The sequence below is a fragment of the Saccopteryx bilineata genome, chromosome 1 (genome assembly GCF_036850765.1).
Source record: "Saccopteryx bilineata isolate mSacBil1 chromosome 1, mSacBil1_pri_phased_curated, whole genome shotgun sequence".
Taxonomy (NCBI): Eukaryota; Metazoa; Chordata; class Mammalia; order Chiroptera; family Emballonuridae; genus Saccopteryx; species Saccopteryx bilineata.
This window is the reverse complement of record NC_089490.1, coordinates 222,923,796-222,947,338: the sequence shown is the minus strand read 5'-3', so window position 1 is coordinate 222,947,338 and position 23,543 is coordinate 222,923,796. Positions and strand designations below refer to the sequence as shown.

At 38.7% G+C, this 23,543-nt stretch overlaps 2 protein-coding genes across 8 annotated transcripts in view; one reads left to right on the top strand and one right to left on the bottom strand.

Annotated features, from left to right (window-relative positions):
- Positions 1 to 11,849, top strand: part of AKT3 (AKT serine/threonine kinase 3) — a 363,939-nt gene extending 352,090 nt beyond the window's left edge. The window contains exon 14 of the mRNA XM_066236840.1: positions 11,714 to 11,849. Within this exon, the coding sequence (XP_066092937.1) occupies positions 11,714 to 11,715 (2 nt within the window). The 3' untranslated portion in view covers positions 11,716 to 11,849. The remainder of the gene's footprint in view (positions 1 to 11,713) is intronic.
- Positions 1 to 23,543, bottom strand: part of SDCCAG8 (SHH signaling and ciliogenesis regulator SDCCAG8) — a 246,613-nt gene that overhangs the window by 103,963 nt on the left and 119,107 nt on the right. The gene's annotated exons all lie outside the window — the stretch shown is intronic.

Here is a 23,543-nt window from a genome sequence, read left to right as displayed (position 1 = left end):
GGAGCTAGGGTAGAGGATACAGGTAGGGGGACTGGGGCTCTGAGATCTCTAATAACTGGGTGACCATAAAATGCATTGTTTGAAACCAGAATCCACTGGACTGTGAAAAGGGGCATGATTAATAATTCTACAGAGACAACAGTCATAATTGGGACCATCCTTTGCAAACTGGGGTTTATGTTTCCCCTACATAAAGGGATTGCCAGTCTCACTATCAATTTTTAGAACAAGAATCTGCCTATTTACTGATGTCCTAAATTCACTGTAGAAAAAGAACTACAGCCATTGTGGTTCTTTTAATAATTTAAAAGAGTGCTCTACCAACACATGTGGGCTCACACATCAACTTCAGTTCCTCGAACCCTCCTTCAATTTTCACTCTATTTAATAAATACACATTTTATTTATCAGTGCATAAAAGCTTGGCATAATTTCCTTTCTTATGGCATAATTTCCTTCCTCTCCCTTCCTACTATGCTGCCTTCTTCCTTTCAGGTTACTTTTGACTTAGTAGGATTTTCATAGACCCTTATAATGTTAGAACCAAAAGGACATCTCATGTTTGTTTAATCAAATCTTTTCCCATTCCAGTTGAAAAGAAAAAAGAGGGTCCTAAATAATTAGACATCGGCTCAAAAATTACATTTCAAGTGATGTAATGGCAGAGGTGAAATTTGAAATATTTTGAATTAGAAAACCTATATTATAACACTCTAGGGTAATGCAATAATGGATTGAAAGAATTAATAAAGCCCACTTAGGTATCCAATGAAGAGATTAAAGAAAAATCCAACTGAATTCATTTAATATTTATTTTAACTGTACAGTATTATGTGAAAGATACTCTGCTAGTCACTGGGTCAAATTAAAGATGAATATGGTATAGTCCTTGCCCTAAAAGGGAATTCAAAGTGGCCAAGATAAAAGGTAGGAGGTGAAATACACCACAGGAAATGTAGAAGGGGAAAAACTAGCAAAGCATAGAAAAAGAGAGGCAATTTCCAGCTGGGTTTAAGAGGCTCATGAAGAATCGCTGAGCCAGTCTTCCCAACTGGTTTTCATTTAGTTCTCAAAACACCAATGATCTCACTTAACCACACATGTGGTTACCCATTACTACAGATCAGAATGAAAGCAAGTGTGGGAAAGCACTTCTTGGTTGTTATTAAAACAAGACTGAAAGGTTTATTCATAATAGCTGAGAACTGGAAACAACCTAAAGGTCCACTAAGTGCTAAACGGGTAAACAAACTGTGGTAGGGACTTCCAACAATACTCACAACAATAACAGCACCAAGAAACAGCTACTATTACAACACACAGATGAACTTAAAAGCACATGTTTGAAGAAGCTCGACACCAAAGACATATTGTAGGACTTCATTTATATGATATTTTAGAAAATTACGTACTAGAGTGACAGCTCAGTGTTGTCAGGACCTAGAGGTAGAAGACAGGCACATGGGAACATTTTTGTGCTGATAGAAATGTTCTGTATCATGATTATAACGATAAAAACTGTGTAATTTGTCAAAATATGATACTTAAATTTACCTCAGTAGAGCTGATTTTTCAAAGAAACTCTAGAGTAGGAACATCCACACGTTCCTCCACATTATCCACATCTCCTGCAGTCACACATGCAAGTGTAGGCCACGTCTGTGTTTTCTTGATAACAAGTAAGACTTAAAGGAAATAAACACCTGACCAGGTAGCTCAGTTGATTAGAGCATCATCTTGATAAGCCAAGGTTGTGGCTTTGATCCCCAGCCAGGGCACATACAAGAATCAACCAATGAATGCATAAATAAGATGAATGACAAATCACTCTCTTTCTCTCTCAAGTCAATGAATACATTTTTTTTAAAAAAGGAATTAACTTGACATTTTGGATCCTCAACTTTTCTATATCATTTATTATTTTAAATCTTGCTATCTTAAAAAATCCATCCTCCAGAGTAAAAATGACATTCAATAGATTTTTAGGTACATTTTTAGTTTTATAGCTACATCAAATATTAAAGTTTCTGATGATCTTGAAGTTCATCAGTGAGTCTGGAACAGAGATGATGAAAGCCTCAAATCTAACCTGAGAAAGAGGACCTGGTATGACAGTAGTCTGGGTCACCCAGACCATCTGCCATATTTCTATTTATTTTTTACTGATGACTGAAGTTCCAGTGTTGGACATAAAATCTTTTTGGTTAAAAGATAGTTCCCTTTTTTTTTTTTAAATTTTTATTTATTCGTTTTAGAGAAGAGAGAGAGAGAGAGAGAAAAAGGGGGGAGGAACAGGAAGCATCAACTCTCATATATGCCTTGACCGGGCAGGCCCAGGGTTTTGAACCGGCAACCTCAGCATTCCAGGTCAACGCTTTATCCACTGTGCCACCACAGGTCAGGCGATGGTTCCCTTTTAAAGTATAATACAGAAAGCTTGGGGACAATATCATTCTGATTAGAACTTTCATAACATGCTAACTATCTGAGAGCCATTCAGGATTAAATTAAAGAGAAGGACTGGGGAGGCCCAGATGCTACTGTGAGTTGAGACATGCAATGGCTATGTGTCCTAAAATTGGTGATATCATCCTTGACCACTAGGTTAACATCATTGGTGTGCTGGAAATATTTTTTTTTTAACTGAGAGGAGGGGAGGTAGAGAGACAGATTCTCATATGCACCCTGACTGGGATCCACATGGCAACCCCATCTGGTGCTGATGCTTGAATCAACCAAGCTATTTTTAGCATCTGAGGCTGACATGCTCAAACCAACTGAGCTATTCTCAGTGCCTGGGGCTGATGCTTGAACCAATCGAGCTACTGGATGCGAGAGGGGGAAAACGGAGAGAAGGGGGAGAGAGAGGAGAGGAGAAGAGAAGCAGATGGTCACTTCTCATGTGTGCCCTGACCAGGGAATGAACATGGACATCCATATGCCAGGCAGTTGCTCTGAACCAACCAGCCAAGGCAGAAAATGTTTAATAATTGTTCTCCAGGGGGAAAATCTCTCTTTTATAGTGTCTGCCAATTTTCAGTGTAAATACTTCACCATGATTTCAAGCTACCAAAGTGTTGTCATTGACCACAGAGTTGGGAAGAAATACAATTGGCTTTCATGAGTTCTAGCCCTGGCACAGCATTGTTAGTGGTGAGGTGGTCTCTCTCAGGCTTCTCCACTGTAAATTTACTGTTTCCATATTGTAATTATGTAATAGGTAATTTGTTGGGAGATGCTAAAACCATATAAACCACCTATTCCTCATCAGTTTGATGAGGAATCCAATGATGACTTTCCTATTCCAACATTCTTTCTTATTCATCAGTTAGTATTGTGCTATAAACTTTCCCATTTATTAATTTATTGCTATTAGCATAGAGTCATGGATAATCCATTATGATCTTTATTTATTTTTATGTTCAACTCATCCTAGATTTGGCCAGTGGAACCACTTCAAGCTGGTTCCTGAATGAAATATCTCCATCATTCTTGTGCATGTGTTGGCTTTCTATCCCCACAAGATACTCCAGGCTCATCCTATTTATTTATTCATTTATTTACATTTTTAAACCACAGTTTACATCCAGTATTACTATATTTTGTATTGGTTTCAGGTGTACATCCCAGTGGTGAGACAATCTCATCTTGTAATGTCCTTGTACCAGTCTTGGAATCAGTACTTGTTCAAAGAGCTCTTGTGCCTTTTAGTGGAGAGGGTATTTAGAAACCAGAATCTGTCACTAGGTGGTGCTCACTGCTAGTGAGAAGTCAGCTTCTAGGTCACCTTAGACACAGCCAGGATATAAATATACATATAAATGCAAAAATATAAACTTCTTTCTATAATGTTTATATGAATACATACATATACATTTACACTGTTTCCAATTCCAATCCAACAACATGTTAGAACATACCCTTCCCTCTTTCTACAACTTCCTTCTTTAATAGTGAGAAACTTGCTCTTATTATCTTCAACATATTTACTCGTTTGCTCAGACTTGGAATTCACAGAAAGTACAATACTTTCAAAATTGTTCATCTACTATGAAAAACAAATGTACTCATAACTAGAATTAAATATTTGCTCACAGTTTTATGTATTTTGTTTTGAAATGCACATACCATTTTCGGTTGGTTCTCTTTGTGTTGTGGGAATATTACACTGCAAGAGGCAATGAAGTACAGCAGAAACCCCACAGAGCTAGAGGGTGACCTTATCACCTATCTCCTTATTACCTATGTGACCATGGACAATCAACTTAATGCTTTTAACCTTGAGGTTCTTCACTCAAATAAGACAGGAAAAAATCCTACCTTAAAAGACTAATAATTTTAGGCCCTGGCCGGTTGGCTCAGCGGTAGAGCGTCGGTCTGGCGTGCGGGGGACCCGGGTTCAATTCCCGGCCAGGGCACACAGGAGAAGCGCCCATTTGCTTCTCCACCCACCCCCTTCCTCTCTGTCTCTCTCTTCCCCTCCCGCAGCCAGGGCTCCATTGGAGCAAAGATGGCCCGGGCGCTGGGGATGGCTCCTTGGCCTCTGCCCCAGTTGCTAGAGTGGCTCTGGTCGCGGCAGAGCGACGCCCCAGAGGGGCAGAGCATCGCCCCCTGGTGGGAAGAGCGTTGCTCCTGGTGGGCGTGCCGGGTGGATCCTGGTTGGGCGCATGCGAGAGTCTGTCTGACTGTCTCTCCCCTTTTCCAGCTTCAGAAAAATACAAAAAAAAAAAAAAAAAAAGACTAATAATTTTAGCAACCCATTATTTATTAATGTTTATCATAAACTAAGCTGTTTACATGTAATCTTTTATTTAATCCTCACACAACTCTCTTATGAGCCATACTTTGTAAATGCAGAATCTGAGGTCTAGAGACATTATATAATTTATTCAAAGCCCTCCAGTATTGACAGGCATAGACAGAAAATTTAGGCCTACCTGACTCTAAATATAAGTCCACAGTCTGAATTTCTATCTCACTTTATTTTCTTTCTTTTTTTTGTGACAGAGACAGAGAGAGGGACAGATATATCTGGGACAGACCGAAAGGGAGAGAGATGAGAAGCATCAAATCTTCATTGCAGCACCTTAGTTGTTCATTGATTGCTTTCTCATATGTGCCTTGACTGGGGGGCTAGAGCAGACCAAGTGACCTCCTGCTCAAGCCAGAGACCTTGGGCTCAAGCTGGTGAGCCTTGCTCAAACCAGAGGAGTCTGCGCTCAAGTCAGCAACCTTTGGGTTTTGAACCTGGGTCCTCTGCGACCCAGTCTGACTCTCTATCCAATGCACCACCGCCTGGTTATGTTTCAATCTCTTACTTGACCAGGCATGCAGAGAAATGAGAGCAGGCTGAAAGGTAACAAGAGTTTTATTTCAATTATCCATATAAAAGCCAAATCCCAAGTTAGTTCTTTTCCTCCATCATTTCTCTCATTTTTGGGGCCACCTCCTCCTACAATAACATCATCAATTAGTTGTATCTCCCTTTAATAAAGACATTGACATGGGCAGAAACACTGAAAGGTTCACAAATACATCTCTTGCCTCAAGGAGCTCACAGACACCCAGGGCAGATGAGGTATGCACATCTCACCTGGCATGTAAGTGCCTGAAGAATAGGGACCTTTGCTTTGATCACTAATTTATCTTATGAGCCTGGAATGGTACATGGCACACAGCTGTGTGGTCAATGAATATTTGATGAATGAATGAATGAGTGAATGAATGAATGAATGAAGAACTGTTAAGAAAAATTACTAAGTATCCTCACAGGTATATAAGAATCCTCTTGTCTACTGATTCAAAGAAGAGAATGAGATAAGCTAACCCCAGTTTTAGCCAATAATTTAGTTTAGTTTTACTATTGTTATTGACAATAATAAAATAAAAATAATAGTATAATTCGTAGAGAGCATGATGTCTTCCATGTTTGAGATGAAAATCATATACTTATTTACTGCTAATGAGCTATCTTCTCATACTGGGGCAAATGTAGACATACTGGGATGAAGAGACAGGGGCAGAGAAATATAAAAGGACTAGGATTCGGTAAATCCTATTTCCTCAAGTACACAAAGACCTTAATGGCATCACAAATATTTCTAAAAGAAAATTATTCCTATTTGCTTCACTGAAAAATGTCAGAATTTTAAGCACAATGTTGAAAAGATGAGCTATCAGTTGAGAGCATGAGTCACTTCTAGGAAAGGAAGCAGAAACAGAAAGGAGGTCAACTTCTTTCAAAGGAATAAACACAAAGGAAAAAAATAACAGAAACATCCCTAAAATAATTTTCCCTCGAATAATGTTCTCTTACAGAATTCCCACAATAATCAGAAAACTCTTGGAGGGCGTGCTTGACTAGATATTGTCTGCTTCCGTTATGCCTTCTGCACAGCTCACACTTAACAAAACCAGACTCTGACCATCTCATTCTCTACATGGCTGTGCTTTCTACTTACAAAAAAAATTCACATGCACTGACCTCTCTATTCTTCGTAACAATTCTGAAAGGTGGGAAGATGGAGTGGTTATCACTGTCTGACAGTTGAGGAATCTCAAGACCAGAGAATCAGGAGATTTGCTTGATGCCACACAGCTGGTAGGAAGGAGCACAGCTAGAACCAGAACCCGTCTTGTCCAAGTTCAGTGTCCTTTCTGTTCCATGGCCTCATATGAGAGGTTCAGTCAAGCTCAGTTGGTCATCATTCAACAAATACTTAAACACCACTTTGTGCCAAACACGAAAGTATAGGGAGGGATGCATCAGTATACAAGACACAGACCATGACCACGCCCTTGGAAGTCATAGTCTAGTGAAGAAAATAAACAAGAAAGAACAACTACAATGGTATAGTAAATACAAAAACCGGGCTAATCTCCTGCCATCATACAGGTGGATAGGACAGGGGTTGGAGAGCAGCTAGGTACATGAGGGAGGACTTCGGGAAGCTTAAAAAATTAAAGGTTTAAAATGAGGTATAATTAGCCATACAAAGAATGAGAAGAACACGTGACAAGTGGACAAGAGCACAAAGATCCAGGGAGGAGAGGTAACCAGATGCTGCCAGAACACTGCAAACAGTTCTGGCACGATGGGAGGGCTGGAATATATGTTGTGAGGCAGAAGCGAGCAACTGGTGGAGGGGAAATTGAAGAAAGATGGGGCTGAAGATGGAGGCAGGAACCAGAACATGCAGCTATTTTTAAGGACTTACTCCTGAGAAAAATGGGGAGCCCATGTAGGGTTTGAAGCAAGGGAGTGTTGTGATCGTACTCAAGCTTTCAAAAGATCACTCTGGCTGAGTGTGGGAGCAGATGCGAAGGAGACAATGTGAGAAGCAAGGAGCACTATTACTACTATAGCAAGAGCAAGAGCAGCTTCTGTAATTGTTTCTTAGTTGTAGTAGATCTCATAGGCAGATGGAGTGGATCCCATAGGCAGATGGAGTGGATCCCATAGGTAGATGGAGTGGATCCCATAAGTAGATGGAGTGGATCCCATAGGTAAATACTGACACTGAACAGCCATCAAATGCAGATTTCAGCAACTTTCAGCCTCAAAATTTGTCGATAGCTCAGAGGTGTCTGATGCATTAAGTGACTGGAGAAAAGTTCCTATAAGATAGTCAGGTCCTCCTATATTCTATTTTACAACACCATGGGCCCAATTCACCGACTAAAGAATAAGGGCAGATACACTACTGCATAAAATAAAGCAAATTATGACTCGGCCTTTGCATCTTCATATTGTCAAAATAGTCATATTTTCCATCCCTGACTTCTCTGCGTAAACTGATCATTTTGGTCCATTTTGGCCTTTCCTGTCTGGAAAATATCAGCTTTATTGACATATTCCTGGTAGGTAATTAACCCTTCTGATGAGTAACATCAACAAGATGTTATATATTATATATTATGATGGCACACCTGTTACTTGTCGATGGGTATGCATCATTGTCAAACTGTAGTAAAAATGATTGAAAAGAGTTTCTCTTTTATTACTAAAATGGTTTTGAAATTGATTTCTAAAATCCGTTTCTAAATGGGGGAACATACTGGTTACTTTACAGCTATTTAATTTATTCAGAAATCAGCTATAATAGCAATAACTACAATTGTTTAATATATTTTTTAGTATCTTATTTTGCAAGCATGAAGTAAAGCTTCATTTATCTGGAATGATGGGAGATAAGCTGTTCTACATGAGAAAAAATTGCCAGGTGTTAGACCCACAAAAATCTTATTTGCAGCAGAACTATGTCTGAACTATATTAACACTGTCCCTGGTTTCTTAAGCAACCTGTGCCAAATATAACAAACTGTCTTTTTTTTTTTTTGTATTTTTCTGAAGTGAGAAGTGGGAGGCAGAGAGACAGAATCCCACATGCGCCCAACCAGGATCCACCCGGCATGGCCACCCGGGGATGATGCTCTGCCCATCTGGGCCATTGCTATATTGCAACAGGAGCCATTCTAGCACCTGAGGTGGAGGCCATGGAGCCATCATCAGGGCCTGGGCCAACTTTGCTCCCATGGAGCTTTGGTTGTGGGAGGGGAAGAGAGAGACAGGAAGGAAGGAGAGGGAGAGGGGTGGAGAAGCATATGGGTGCTTCTCCTGTGTGCCCTGGACAGGAATCAAACCCGGACTTCCATACATCGGGCCAATGCTCTACCACTAAGCCAATCAGCCAAGGCTTATAACAAACTCTTCTTGATAGTCAAGGTTCCTAATTTCACATGAAGTAGCCTGCTTGCTGCTGCTTTTCCTTTTGCTAGGAAGCTCCCAGGGACTGCTGTGCACTGTAGTACCTTCATGTGTCTAACATAGCTGTTGGAAACAGAAGGCCCTCAATAACATTTGTTGCACAGAAGGTCTCAGATGCTGTTCTAAAGAACCAGAGGCCCTGGCCGGTTGGCTCAGTAGTAGAGTGTCAGCTTGGTGTGTGGTAGTTCCAGGTTCGATTTCCGGCCAGGGCACACAGGAGAGCATCCATCTGCTTCTTCACCCCTCCCCCTCTCCTTCCTCTCTGTCTCTCTCGTTCCCTCCTGCAGCCAAGGCTCCATTGGAGCAAAGTTGGCTCAGGCGCTGAGGATGGCTCTGTGGCCTCTGCCTCAGGCGCTAGAATGACTCTGGTTACAGCAGAGCAACGCCCCAGATGGGCAGAGCATCGCCCCCTGTTGGGCATGCCAGGTAGATCCCGGTCTGGGCGCATGCGGGAGTCTGTCTGACTGCCTCCCTGTTTCCAACTTAAGAAAGATTAAAAAAAAAAAAAAAAAAAAAAAAAGAACCAGAAAGCATACGGAAGCATCCTGATCTGCTTCTTGTAATTTTCTATTGTTGTTACGTTATGATTTGCTGCCATGCTTTTTGCTTTGCTTGAATGTTTTCTTTTTATAGATCTAAAAATGATGCCTAAGGATAGGTTCCACTGATTCCACACAGAAAATTTACAGGGCTTTGCAATAGTTATTTGCTTATTAAAAGTATTTTTAAATTTATATCTCAGTTTATAGTTATGTGACCAATGACTGAATTCACCGGAAGTCTTAAGTTTGAATAAGTGAGAAACTGTTGTAATAAGGCTAGTAGGGTCTTCATTGTAGCTTGCTCACTCAGTATGTTTGTGTATAGATATTAGGATTGTGTTCTGTTGACTAACCTTGGCTTGAAAACCAAAACACGATTCATTTTTAAAGTATGATTGAGATCTTTCACTTTTTTTTTTTTTTTAGTGAGAAGAGGGGAGATAGGCTCTCCCATACACTACAACTGGGATCCACCTGGCAACCCCAATCTAGGGCCAATGCTTGGACCAACCAAATTATCCTCAGCATATGGGGCCAATGCTTAGACCAACCACGCCACTAGCTGTGGGAGGGGAAGAGAGAGAGAGAAGGGAGAGAGAGGGAGAAGAAGAGAAGCAGATGGTTGCTTCTCATGTGTGCCTTGACCGGGAATTAAACCTGGGACCGAACGTGGGACATCACAGGCTGGGCCAACGCTCTATCCACTGAGCTGGTTGGCCAATCTCCCTTTTTTGTCCACAATTCTGGAACTGAGAAGCACTACATTGACAGAACAGAAAACCAAGTTGAGCCAAGTTTTCAGATTCCCACTCCAGGATAATTCTCTCTTCTAAATAAGAAAATTATTGTTCTTGCCACAGTAATTAGGTCATTTCCCCAACAAAACATTTTTCCTTTCAGTCATTTATGATTTAACATTATTTTCATTCAGCTTGTAACATGTGTAACTATTCTCATCTACACTGCTAACTATTCCCGCACTTCAGAACTCTGCTGAATTTTGCTCTTCTTCTAACCATTTCTAGCTCATGGTCCTCACCTTTCTTATATGCAGAGCTGACCTTTCCATTTCTGAAGAGCCACTTCGACCTTTATTTTAAATCTACATTTAAAGCTATTTATACAAACTAGCCTGTCCTGAGCCTATCCAAACCAGGGGAATCATGCCCTGAGAAAAGGAGTATAAGCAACTAATGTCCTAAAATGCCACTAAAAGCAATCTAGGTCTTTATCCCTTAGTACTCAAGTTCCATTGCCTGGAGGTTAGGTCATTAAATTGTACCCAAGGGCTGGGGTGGGGGGAATAAAACTGTGGTGTCAGCCAGACTTGGTACCAGAGTCCATTTACTAGCTGTGTACCAAAGCCAGTCACTTACCTTATGAATCAGTTTTATCAAATGCAAAATGGGGTTACTGTATTTCCCCATGTATAAGACAAAGACACTTCCATGTATAAGATGCACCTTAATTCTGGGGCCCAAAATTTGAAAAAAAAATGTATTTCATAAAGTTATTGAACTCAAGTTTTATTCACCATAAAATTCGTACAATTCCTCATCTGCGTGAAAAAGCGGGAAATGCAAGTTAAAAAATCTATAACCACTGTATAAGACGCACCCAGTTTTTAGACTCCAAATTTTTTGGAAAAGGGTATATCTTATACATGGGGAAATATAGCAGTAACTGTATCTTTTCTTGTAGGAAAACCAGGATACTGTAAGTAAAATGCACTCAGCACTGCTCTGACATGTAGAAAGTATTTAACAATATTAATTAATGCCATTATTATTTTGACCATTATTAATTCCCAAAAGATGACTACTCAACATGTAACAGGCAACCCATAATTATCTCGAAGACAAAAGCCTTGAGGAAAGAATGAACAATTTCCTCAATTTAATGCTAGAAGCTACCCAGGAGTAGGTGGTGGCACACAGTGGGCATGACCTGTTGGCAGCCATGGCTGCCCAGGCACTAGCTGTGGGGCTTTATGGAGGAACCTCAGTCTAAAGCTTATTTTCTCATTAAAGAAAGTGATATTATCAGGATATGTCAGATACTCCACACAGGCAAGGACTGATGTCTGGCCCAGATCACTATTTGGAAGGTGTCTAAATTCAATGAATGGACTAGCAAGTGGGTATTTAATTTTCCATTTTATTGTCAACAACTCTTAACAGATAAAGAAAATGATGGGACATGAAATGAGGAAGAACTCATTGTAATGTGTGGTGGCACAGCTAACTGTTTAGCTGATCTTCAAGTGACAACCAGTGAGTGACAGCTCCCTCCCTCCTCTGCCTCCTCCTCAAAGTGACAGTTCTTCAGAAAAGGACTAACCAACATTAGTCTGGCTACTGGCTCCAAAATTAAAGAGAAAACTGACATGATTTTGTTTTTCTAGGATGATTCCAATTATTGAAGAAATAGAATCCATGGTTTATGTGCAAGAGAAACTGATGGTATCTACATTGGGCCTTGTGGGAAAACTAAGGACCACCAGGGCCAGGACCACAGTGGCTCACATGGCAGCCATGGGTGACATGTGGCCACTGAGCTATTGAAATGGGGCTGAACTGACGGCAGATGTGCTACAAGTGTAAACAATACACCCTGGATTGTGAAGAATTAGAAAAAACAGAATGAAGACATCTAATAATTCATACTAATTACATGTTGACATGATGCTATTTTCTATATCATGGGTTAAATAAATAATGTTACTAAAATGAATTTCACTTGTTTTTTTTGAAACCATGGCCATTAGAAAATTTAAATTCCAGATATGGCTTACATTTTGTGGCTCCCATTACCTTTGTATCAGACAGCGCTGGTCTGAGCATAACTAGCATCATTTTTAACTTGAACATTCCAGAAATCAAAATAGCCATGTTGCCCACAACTGCTAACTTTAAGTGCCTTGTGAAGATATGAGTGCTTCATATTTTTTACAAAAAACCAATCACTATTAAAATAACATTTTTTTAAACCTGAATATATATCTCATTTAAGTCAGCCAGCTGCCATTACTTGGAAGGAGAAACAATGGGAAATTCTGATAGAAAATTATAGAATAGCTAGAGCGAAAGTTATGACACACATTTTTCTTTTTTGGTTAATCAGATCTGGTTTGAAGCATCTCCCAAAATACATATTCACATTTAAAGTTAAATCATAAAACATAGCAAAAACCATCCAATACTGCCAAGATGGCAAAATTATAGGAAAATGTCCAGCTTTGTACATGGATGACAGATACCTAATCATTTAATGTGCATACAATTGGAAAAATCTTGATAATTTAATAGTGTTTTTGTAATTGTTAAATTATAAAGAGCAGATTAGATTTCTTCCCTGAATCTCTAGTAATCATCCTCATATCTTTAATTAATTACTTGTTTCTAGAAAAAAGTAATGCTTTCAAAGTTTATCAAGGGGACCATGTCGCATTAGTTAGTCAATCAGTCAGCCAGTTTAATAATTATCCCACTGCCTGGTGTGTTAATCTGTTGTCTTTGCAGTTTTCAATTTTTACAAAACATCTGTACTTTATGGAATACAAATAAGCCGGTGTATGGTTTCAAAACTCTACAAAAATTTGTTCTTAGATATAATCGAAGAAACCAGAAAAGTGTGCAGGATGAGAAAGCCGGGCCCACACATAGTCAGTCAACATGAGAATCACAACCCCAGTCATTATATTAATTACAACACCTTTATTTATAGAAAATCTCACCAATAGAAGCTGTTTGATATAATCATAAATTATCGGCACCTTCAAGGGTATTTACAGGAAAATTCACACATTATGAGAGCTAAACATCTTGCCTTCTAGAGCTAAATGAGCTGCTCAATTTCCTCAGCATACAAGAAAGGGAACACACAGAAGGGGGGATACCAAATACCAAGAGTTCAGGGAGATAAGATCTATTTCAGAGTCTGATTTAGGGCCCTCTACTTTAAACCCATGCCAGTAATTCCTGACAGGAGATCACCTAATCTAATTCTGGGAGTTGAGCTTTGAAAGTTTCCTAAATTCAATGAACTGACTGGCATCTAGTTATTTGTCAAGTTTATTTTCAAGAACTGCTAACATAAGACAGCTGAAACATTGATATGGAAGAACTTATTGTAATGTGACTCTGGCCCAACTAACTGTTTAAGTCAGAGATTTTCAACTGGTGTGACGCACAAGAATTTTTAAAACATGCAATATCTGACTATTTTAGTCAGGGGCACTGACCTTATTTCCCTTAGACTGTCAAATTAAAAAATAATAACAGCCAACACAACAATAGCCATTGGTGTGAATGAACCAAAATTATGCCTATTTTGCCTGACCAGGCGGTGGCGCAGTGGATAGAGCGTCGAACTGGGATGCAGAGGACCCAAGTTCAAGACCCCGAGGTCACCAGCTTGACCAGCTTGAGCACGGCTCATCTGGTTTGAGCTAAAGCTTACCAGCTTGGACCCAAGGTCGCTGGCTCGAGCAAGGGGTTACTCAGTCTGCTGAAGGCCCGCGGTCAAGGCACATATGAGAAAGCAATCAATAAACAACTAAGGTGTCACAATGAAAAACTGATGATTGATGCTTCTCATCTCTCTCCATTCTTGTCTCTGACTCTCTCTCTCTGTCCATGTAAAGAAAAAAAAAAAATTATGCCTATTTTTTGTCACGTCAGCAAAAATATTTTTTGGCATGCCACAGAATTTTAAGAGTTTATGTGTGCCATGAGATAAAAAAAGGTTGCAAATTGCTGGTTTAAGTAATGGTCAAAAATGCTCCCCATGCCTGAAACCTGTGGTGGCGCAGTGGATTAAGCATCAACCTAGGACACCAAGGTCGCCGGTTCAAAACCCTGGGCTTGCCTGGTCAAGGCACATATGGGAGTTGATGCTTCTTGCTCCTCCTCCTTCTCTCTCTCTCTCTCTCTCTCTCTCTCTCTTTTTCTCTCCTCTCTTCTCTCTCAAAATAAATAAATAAAAGCTAAAAAAGTTGTAAAAAAATGCTTCCCAACTCTCACATCCACTTTAGAGGCCTGACTAAATCTTAATAGAAAGTTACCTACCTACCTGCTTTGTTCATGAATGAAAGTGAGGTGGGGGGGGGGGGTGTCAGGGAAAGAAGTTTCAAATGCATCAATAAGGTAGAAAACAAATGATTTCCACGTGGTCACTTTCAGTTGTCCTACCACAGAATAATTTAGATTAGTTTTTCCCAAAGTCTAGTCCCCAAATCCTAATTCTTGAAAGGTATGTGGCAGTTTAACAGAAAATTTTCCATAAATCATGACAATTTGGAAAGCATTGAAAATTAAACTCCTTTCAAAGAATCACTCTATGTGTTAGCATATTAAAGGCTTTGAGCAGACCTACTGTTAAGAACGTATTTGATTCAACTTTCCAAAAGGAATTAATTCCAGAGTCTGTTTTTTCACATTACCCACTATCAAAGTAAATTTATATAATGTATTACACTCTGTTCTGGAACCTAACTGCCTAGGCTTAAATCCCAACTCCACCACTGGGTAGCAAGCACTATTACCTAGGTCAAGGTATTAACCTCTATATACTTGTTTTCTTATCTGTATGATGGGGTTCGTGGGAGAGTCTACCTGAAAAGGTCATTTGGAGATTGAGTTAATAATGTGACTAATATGCTCATCATGGAGTAAGCAGTGTGTCCAGGGAGCTGTCTTAATTACCAACCCCAGGAGTGTTCTAAGGAGTTATAATTGCTGTTCATGAGCTAACGCCCTTAGTTTTTTTGTTTCAAAAACTAGTTACCATGTGCCAAAGTCCAAAAAGAAAATTATTTTCTTTTTAGCAACAGGTTGTGCTAGACTTCTAAAGAAAGATCGTTATGGGTTTATTCAGAAAAGTCATATTATCAATGAAGGCAAAGAAGTTGAATATGGAAGACAGAGAAGAACCCTGGACTAAGAACAAGAAGGTAGGGAATCTACTTTTAGCTTCTACTGAAATAACTGTTGACTTTGGGCAAGTTGCTTAGTGTATTATAGTGATTATTGGACTAGATAGGTAGTTCATTAAATCATTCATAATAATCTCAAGTTAAGAAAAGTTTATAACTCTATATATTTTTTGTTAGATTTTACACACACACTGACAAACACACACAATGTAGTTAAATTAACCTCATATCCACTAGGTCATAGGATACCTATAAAGAAGACTCATGCCCTATTCATTTAAAAATTTACAGTGCCTAGTGTAGCTGGAATAGAGCATGCACTAAATAAATGTTGAATAAATGCCTGTTAACAGCAATTCATCCGTTATCCTTTCAGTCAAAAAAAAAAAAAAATCAAGACCCTCATGCTGTAAGACACTATATTGGGTAGAACTAAGTGTACATCTTTCCAGAAAGCTATTAGCTCTACCTAACTTGAGCTTAGCCAAAAAGCGGAGACGTTATTAGCTCTGCCTATAAAGAGCTTGCGATTTAATTTGTGGTATAAATATCAAGTGATGGCACTAATTGTAGCAGTTTCTTTTTACTACCTTTCAATTTGAATCCCATAGTTCAGTGAGGTTTATGGTATTATCTTGCACAGTAGCACCAGCTAGTAGCATTACTATAGAAGGTTAGTCAGTAACTATGATGGAAGAGATGGCAGCATCAGTACATTACAGTGAAAGCAAGTTAGTCCAATCAAGTCTATGTAAAATTCTAGATGAATAAGAACATCTACTAGATGGTAACTTTGTAACAAATGAGGGGAAAAAGGCACATTTTGAAGCTGATTTTAAAACACAGGTTATCAATTTCTCTTATCACAAGAAATCACTTAATCATTTTTCTTTCAAATAAAGTTATATATAGCCTCAATCAGTTTTAAAAAAAAAGACCAAAATTGTTGATTTCCATAACCACTTAGGCATAAGTACACATCTATAACTGCTAATCAAATTTCAGTTCTCTCTTTACACTGACAAAATCATGTCGGGGATCAGAGACATTGTCTAAAATCAAAATGTCCCCAAATACCCGACCCTAGTCAAATGTTCTTTTGATCCAGGCTGCTCTGAGATGGGGAAATGTGAATAGAGTGCTCATTGGTTGTACTCTGAATATTCACTCTTTGTGAAAAGTGTGCAGAAATTCTTGTGGGTAAATCACTAGATCATTCAAATCTCAAAATAATTGTGCATTTTCATCGTATTCCCTGGCGATGGCTTTGTAACAGCTCCTCCTCTGTTGGCATCTCTCTATCACTAATGTAATGCAGAAAAGTTTACAAGGACAACAGTGATAGACAAGGGCCCACGTAAATGGCGTGCAAGTGACCAGGCAGATGATTAGCAAGGATGTCTTTGGTTTGCAGAGAGAAAGCTTAATTTTAATAGTTCTCAGGAAATAGGGAAGTCCTCCTCCCTGCCCCACTGTCTACTGTTCTGATTGTCGATGCTACTTGAGGTTGCAGGTGTCTGCCTGAAGGCAGGTCACTGAAAGTCAATGGAAAGCAGGACAACCTGAGCAACAGAAATTAACCTGCAGATCATTTCAGAAAGCATTACTTCAACCCAAACAAACCGGACTTTGCAAAATGAACAGAGACTCAGAACAATGAAAGCAACCAACAATATCTATTCTAATGTTGCAAATTTCTTAGCTATTACAGATGTCACCCAGCAATGCATGCATTTACTTCCCATATGTGAACAGAAATGAGGCATCACAAGATAAATTTGAATGGAATGTTAACCACTTATCTATTTTTTTTTCTTTTCCTCGCTGACAATACAATTTTAGTATTATCACAATGAAGCTTCTGGCTGGGAAAAAATTAAATTAATGGATAGATAAAAAAAAGAAAGCTTAGGAACTTAAAAAAATAAACAACTTTCAAATTTCTCTACTTGATGGTGTCAAGAGCGAAGATAAATGTATTTCAATTGCAAGTTCCAAACTAAACTCACAAATTACTACCATTATGCTAACTGTTAGCTACCCCACTGTGCAGTTTTGCTTTGTGAATTTTTACCTTCCTCTATGAATACTTTTAGCCACTGATCGCACAGCCTTTCAATGTTTTCTGCCTTTTCCTTTAAATAAACTGGCTCTGGCTCCTTCCATCTGGTTCCCCTTCCGTCAGCAACCCTGCACCTGTTCACACCTCCTCTCCTGTTGGATTCCACTGAACATTTCCTCCTCTGCCAGGGCTATTCTGGCACTCGCAACCTTTCTGTCATTCAATCCATCTGTCAGAAGTGAACTTTGTTTACCGCAAGCTTCTGCTTTCTTCTTCAAGAAGCAAAGCCCCTCAAGGTCATTGTCAAATGAACTGTCGGCGTGGATTTAAATCCTTACTGCAACCCAGCAGAAGATAAAGTTATGTTGTGTAATGTACTTGTGAAATTTACTTTTTGGGTTCGGGAAGACAATAATTTGGAGTCAAAGGAGGAAGAGAGGGTGTTTTAATGATCATTTGTAAAACCAGACAGCTGAGATGTCTATTTCCTTCATGTGTGTCTGCACTTCTTATTATATCGAGTAGGAACTACATGTGTAAGAAGCAAAAGGAAAGTTTTAAAGTGAAATGAAAATATCATAAACAAGCTTACACTATATAAAAATTGCATCATACTATATAGCATTAACTTGAGGAATAAATATTTTCACTAATGAATTAGCCAAGTGAAAGAGTAGTCCAATTAAGACATTTTACACTGAAATGCTTAAAATGTACAAATACATGCCATTTCAATTATAAGTTACATATTGACACACAGCTCCATCATTGCTTTGAAAACCTTAACCCATACTATACAAATCAATGCATGCATATTTTAAATTCTACTGTTTAAAAAATAAACAGTCCTGCTTAAATAATATTGAAATATATGCTACCAAACAAGCACATAATCTACCTAAAGAAATTGAAAGTGTATTAATTGGCCATTCTGAGAAAACAACTCCTAGAAATTAGGTGAAAATTATACTCTCAATGGAATTTATTCTGTGCATTGATAGCTACTGGGCATTCACTTTTGTTTATAAATCAGATACAAAAATCACTTTATACTGAATTATTTTTTTATGTTGAATTATTTTCCAGTAGTTTAGACATCATATTCTTTAGGAAAAAGAAAAACCAATTATTCGATTCAAATGTCTTACTAAGGAAAAGGGAGATCACTTTGTAGGAGGAAAAAAATGGCAAAAATTTTAGTCAGAGCAAATGTGAAGATGAATGTGAATTAAATAGTACTTCATTCATAACATTGTGTTAAGTTATGAAGAATTATCTCCAGATTTAATCTTATCACCTATGTTTTTATTAAGTAAAATTAATCAGGTCTAAAATTTTCTAAATGCTTTTTGGAAAAAATAATGCAAGCTTTTATCATTGACATAAAATGGAAAGCAGGCTTTATTAATAAAAGCAGCCTAAAAACTATGCAATTTAAAATTTGAATCTTAAGGTTTTGATTGATTAAATACTTGTTATTTATTTTTAAAAATATATTTAACCAGAACAATTTTGCAAATGTGTTAAATTATTGTGATGCTAAATATAAAAGCAAAAACAAAAGAAAAACAAGTTTTAAAATACAAGTGCTTCATTTCAATTTGACTACTCATCTCCAAAATACCCTATTGCTACAAATCCTTCTTATGTAATATGTGTAAAACATAATTTATGGATTGTGAACACAAAACATGTTTTCTCAGAGGTGCTTTTTCTTTCATCTCTCTAAAACATACCTTCTAAATAATTTCTCTTTCTGCAGAGAAAATTTCAGAAATAGTATCTAATTAACCCAGCAAGTTCCTCAATACTTTGGTATTTTTCCCTTTTGTGTAATCGGTGCTTGATAGCAGTTTGATTACCTGGATCCCTGCTTCTGAATAGCATGGAAAGGGTGCTGGTAATTTGATCACTTCCATGGTCTGATTTGCTATCTAAACGAAAGAAGTATTAGCTAATTGCTAGCTTAATAGAGCTACTTACATCACCATGAAGAAACTCTTCCATACTTAGCAAATCGCATTGCAAAAACACACCAGTACGTACGTTTGGGAAAATTTTTATGGTAAGAACATAAACAAATGGAAAACACACAGTTCAACATCACAGTCACACACAGATGCAACATCACACACACACACACACACACACACACACTTTCCTTCCATAAATACGAAAGAAAAAGGAAAGGGAAACAATCTGATGACTTTTCCAACTAGATAATTTCAGACATTCATAGAATCCTGTTTATATTTATCTGACTAATGTGTAATATGCTTAGATCATCTTTTAAATAGAGAAGCTAGGAAAAAGTTTTAGTTTTCACACCAACACCTGAAACACACATTTTACAGAAAATAACACAGTGGCATAGAAGTGATGTTGCCAAGTTGCACTCGAGAAGAGAAAAGCCGTTTCCAAGAGTGCTGGGAGGAGAAAACAAGAGCTGACGTGGATCACGTTCTTTAATACCAGTTCTAAAACAGCATATGGATGTAGGACAGCAGATAAAGTATTTAAACTCCTTCATAAAGAACTGGCCTTAATTTCTCTGCACTTTGAATGAGACTAACAGTTCCACTTTTCTCAGAATTATATATGATAAAAATACTGTCAGTTTTCTCTGGTTTATTGATTGTTCTGCCTATTTATTTATGAAGTCTTTTAACAACAGAGGATATTCCTTCTTCCACCCCCTTCCTCGATTACCTTGAGGCAAGACCTTCTTTTGGATGTGTAAATGTTTGCAGGACTGCAGGACAAAGAACTGAGACATTTTCACAGACTTGATCAAGAGGGAAAATGGATTTGCAAGATTCTGTTAAGAGTAGGGAGAGTCTAACTGACAAGTTTAAATCTGCCACAATCATTTACTAATGTGCTGCTATATCAAATAAGTCTAATTTTTTGACAGCACAAAATTAGATTTATTGCAGAAATTGCTGCATAAATAGCATATGGCTGTGTTATACCACCTATTTCAAATCCTGGTAATGTTTCCCTCCCCCTCCAAAATGAATAAATTGGGCCAAGCTACAAACCTTCTGCAAAAAGAGAAATATACCAGTTCAAAAACAGATGTAGGAGATCTGGATTTCTTTGTTAAAGTAATTGTTTTAGCATGAATGCCCTCATTCTATATTTAAAAACGTGACTCCCTCTTGAGTTACTAAATTGAACAGGTCAGTTTTTTTTTCCTTTTATTTCTTTCAGAATGGCTTAATTTTTGTTTAAGGTTTGGGGCTCTGAATTAGACTTCACATTTTTATGTTCAAGCCACAGTTACACAGGGAAGGAAAAAAAAGGGCAAGTGACTATGAATCAAACATGGTTTAAGTAAGTTATGAGCAATTATTAAGCATAAATGCATGTATCTTATGGTTGTTTTGGGGGGGGTTATTTGTGAAAGATATGTGGTAGGAAGCATATCAAAAAGTCTTTTCTAATTTTAACAGTGGCCTTGATCGATACTGTTAGTCTTTGATGCACAAAATATATAAAGTGATCAGTCCATGAGCCACACTGTACAATCTAGGACGGCAGAGCCACACAAGCAGCAGAAATCAAAGTCCCATGGAAGCTGGGATCAAAAACTCACACAACATATCCCTGGATGGATGGATGGGTCTTCCTTCCTTCCTCCGTCTATTCTGATGCCCATCTCCACCCCGCCCCTCAACTATGAGACAATGCAACTCAATTTTTCCTTCCGAACAAAAGTTTCAGCTCTTCCGAAAGATGGGAAAGACATTGCAAGGTCTTATCTCAGACCAATGGGCACACCACTGCAAACATCATGGCACTCAGCTACCCCGCAGACTCCCTCTCTGTGGTCAGTCTTCCCAGCTGCCCTATCTGTTACTGTCTGATTAGTTCTGCTAAGGAGCCCCTCCCCTGCCAGCTTTCGGTGCCATCTGTTCTATACAAGATGGCTGCTGCCCAGCAACCTAACACTGCCCTCCTACCTGGCACCCGGCTACCATCCTTACCCCAAAGTGCTAACACAGGTTCTCGCTGCTGGCAGAGTCGGGATTTCATTACTACTACTTTGACAAGTGCAGGGTTGTTTGTAATTTCTCTTTTATCCTGATTTTGATTGTACAACCACCTCCCGCTGATTCAGTTTGCTTCAGTTTTGTTGCTCACAGATTTCACTCTCCACATTAATCTCCCTCTGGCATGTTCCTGCATCTGTTCCCTTTTTTATTATTAATTTTCAAATTCCCACCATTTTTGACAAAAAGGAGGTAATCTACACTCTGTTTCTGCCCATTTCATTTTCTTTAATTTGGAAGATCAGTAGGAAAGCATGCCAAAGAAGTTAATTCTCCGTTAACGGTTTTTTTTCCCTGGCATCTCTAAGCCTTTGTATGCGAAAAACAGATAGGAATAAATGTTGACTGAATCACAACAACATAGTCACAAACCATTCCTGAATTTAATGAAAAGCAAACATAGGAAACAGCATCTAAAAAGTTTGTTACACGACTTTCTTGTGCTGTCATTCTTTCTTCCACTTTTAACAGGCAATTACTTTCTTTGTGCAAATCAGTCTGAATGCAGGATTTAGGTTCCTCTATGATTCTGACATGGGTCCATTTCTACTGCCGATGACTTTTATTATTCTTTAATATGATTACAATCTTTCCTCAATCCACACATTGTGGACTAATTCTCTGGCTAATCGTTCTGAATAAATGCCTTGTTGCAGAAATAGGTTAAGAATAGAGAGCAGCCATCAGAGCAGCAAAGCAAAGCTGCTTCCATCAGACCTGGTTTGAAAAACAGTTCCTATCAGGAATAGCATGTGGCTTTCCTCCAGAGACAGACAGCCGCTTTAAGAATTAGAGAATAGGAACCCTATATGTAACCATAAACTGTCTTTTTGTCCCTCATTTGCCAAAATCTCTACCTTGCCAGAAAAGGCTTGAGTCATTTGATCATGTCTCTATTGCCCTAAAAGATTTCTAGGGCATTGTGACTGCTCTTAGTTTACTTTATATGAATTCATATAATAATATGATAATAGTGCCGGAATCCCTCAATAGATGAGCGATACCGCATTTACAAAATTCTGAATGAGTGTCAGTGGTTTGCCTTCTCATATACACCCTCACAAAATCACAGCTAAGATATGTAGGAAATAAAGTACAGGAGAAGATTTTCTCCAAGGTGACAGAAGATAATCGGAAATAACTAGGACTAGAGAATATCAAGGTTAAGTGATGCCCAGCCTGGTGAATTGCACTTCACATCAGCTTCCAGAAAACCAGCAAATCTCAACTCCTGCTAACCCCACTTCCAATGCCTCACCTTGAACAACCCCAGCCTCCATCCACCCTTTGCATATATTTCAACAGTGACTTGTTACTTTCTTTTATATACTTCTTTTGTTGGTATATTTCTATTTATAATAAGTACTCCTTCAACACAAGGTGCATTCTTTTGATACACCTCCTGGTCAAAAATAGGCTTCTTGGAGGTAGACACAGTGTGGGTGACAGAAGGATGCATTACTTAGACACTGGTACTCTCAATGGAAGAATCTCTTTGGTACTATGCCTGTTTCTCCTTACCCCCAACCCCTCCGCCCACTGCAGGTCAAAGGGATGCTCAGCTCTCCCAAATGTGACCTATGCCAACTAGGAGAGGTCACTCAGAGTCAAGGTGGGGCACTCTCCCCCTCAGCAGGACACTGCCTTTACAAGCTGCTTCCAAATGTTTCTCCCATTTGGTCCCCACTCTGTGTTTCTGGGGAACTGTATTCAGGGAACCATACTCTCTGCTCAGCCAGTCTAACAGAGTAGTAGTTTAAGGCCCTTGTGTTTGCTGGAATTGAGCTGTGGTCCCATAGGAACACTGCCCAAGACGGGCACTGAGGAGAACAGGAGATTCTCCAAACCTCTTCTCAGATTCCTTCAAGTCAGCTTTCATTCCAGGATCTGTCAATCAACAAATCTCTGTCACAATCTACTTGCAGGTATTAGGGAATCATTAAATAAGTGAGGAATGTGTTGAAATTGAGCTCACCAACACCTCCAATTAAGAAGAGGTGTTGGAGAAGAAATTAAACAGCGTTACGATGATGAATATTTTCAGACATCTTTCACTGTAAATTAATTTGGAAGATCAGAGCTTTTGGAAAAGGATTCCTACCATAGGTTACTAGGATAACAATTCTATATTTTTGAGGGTTTTTTCCTCCTATTTTCATTGAACTTGATGTTCACTGTTGTT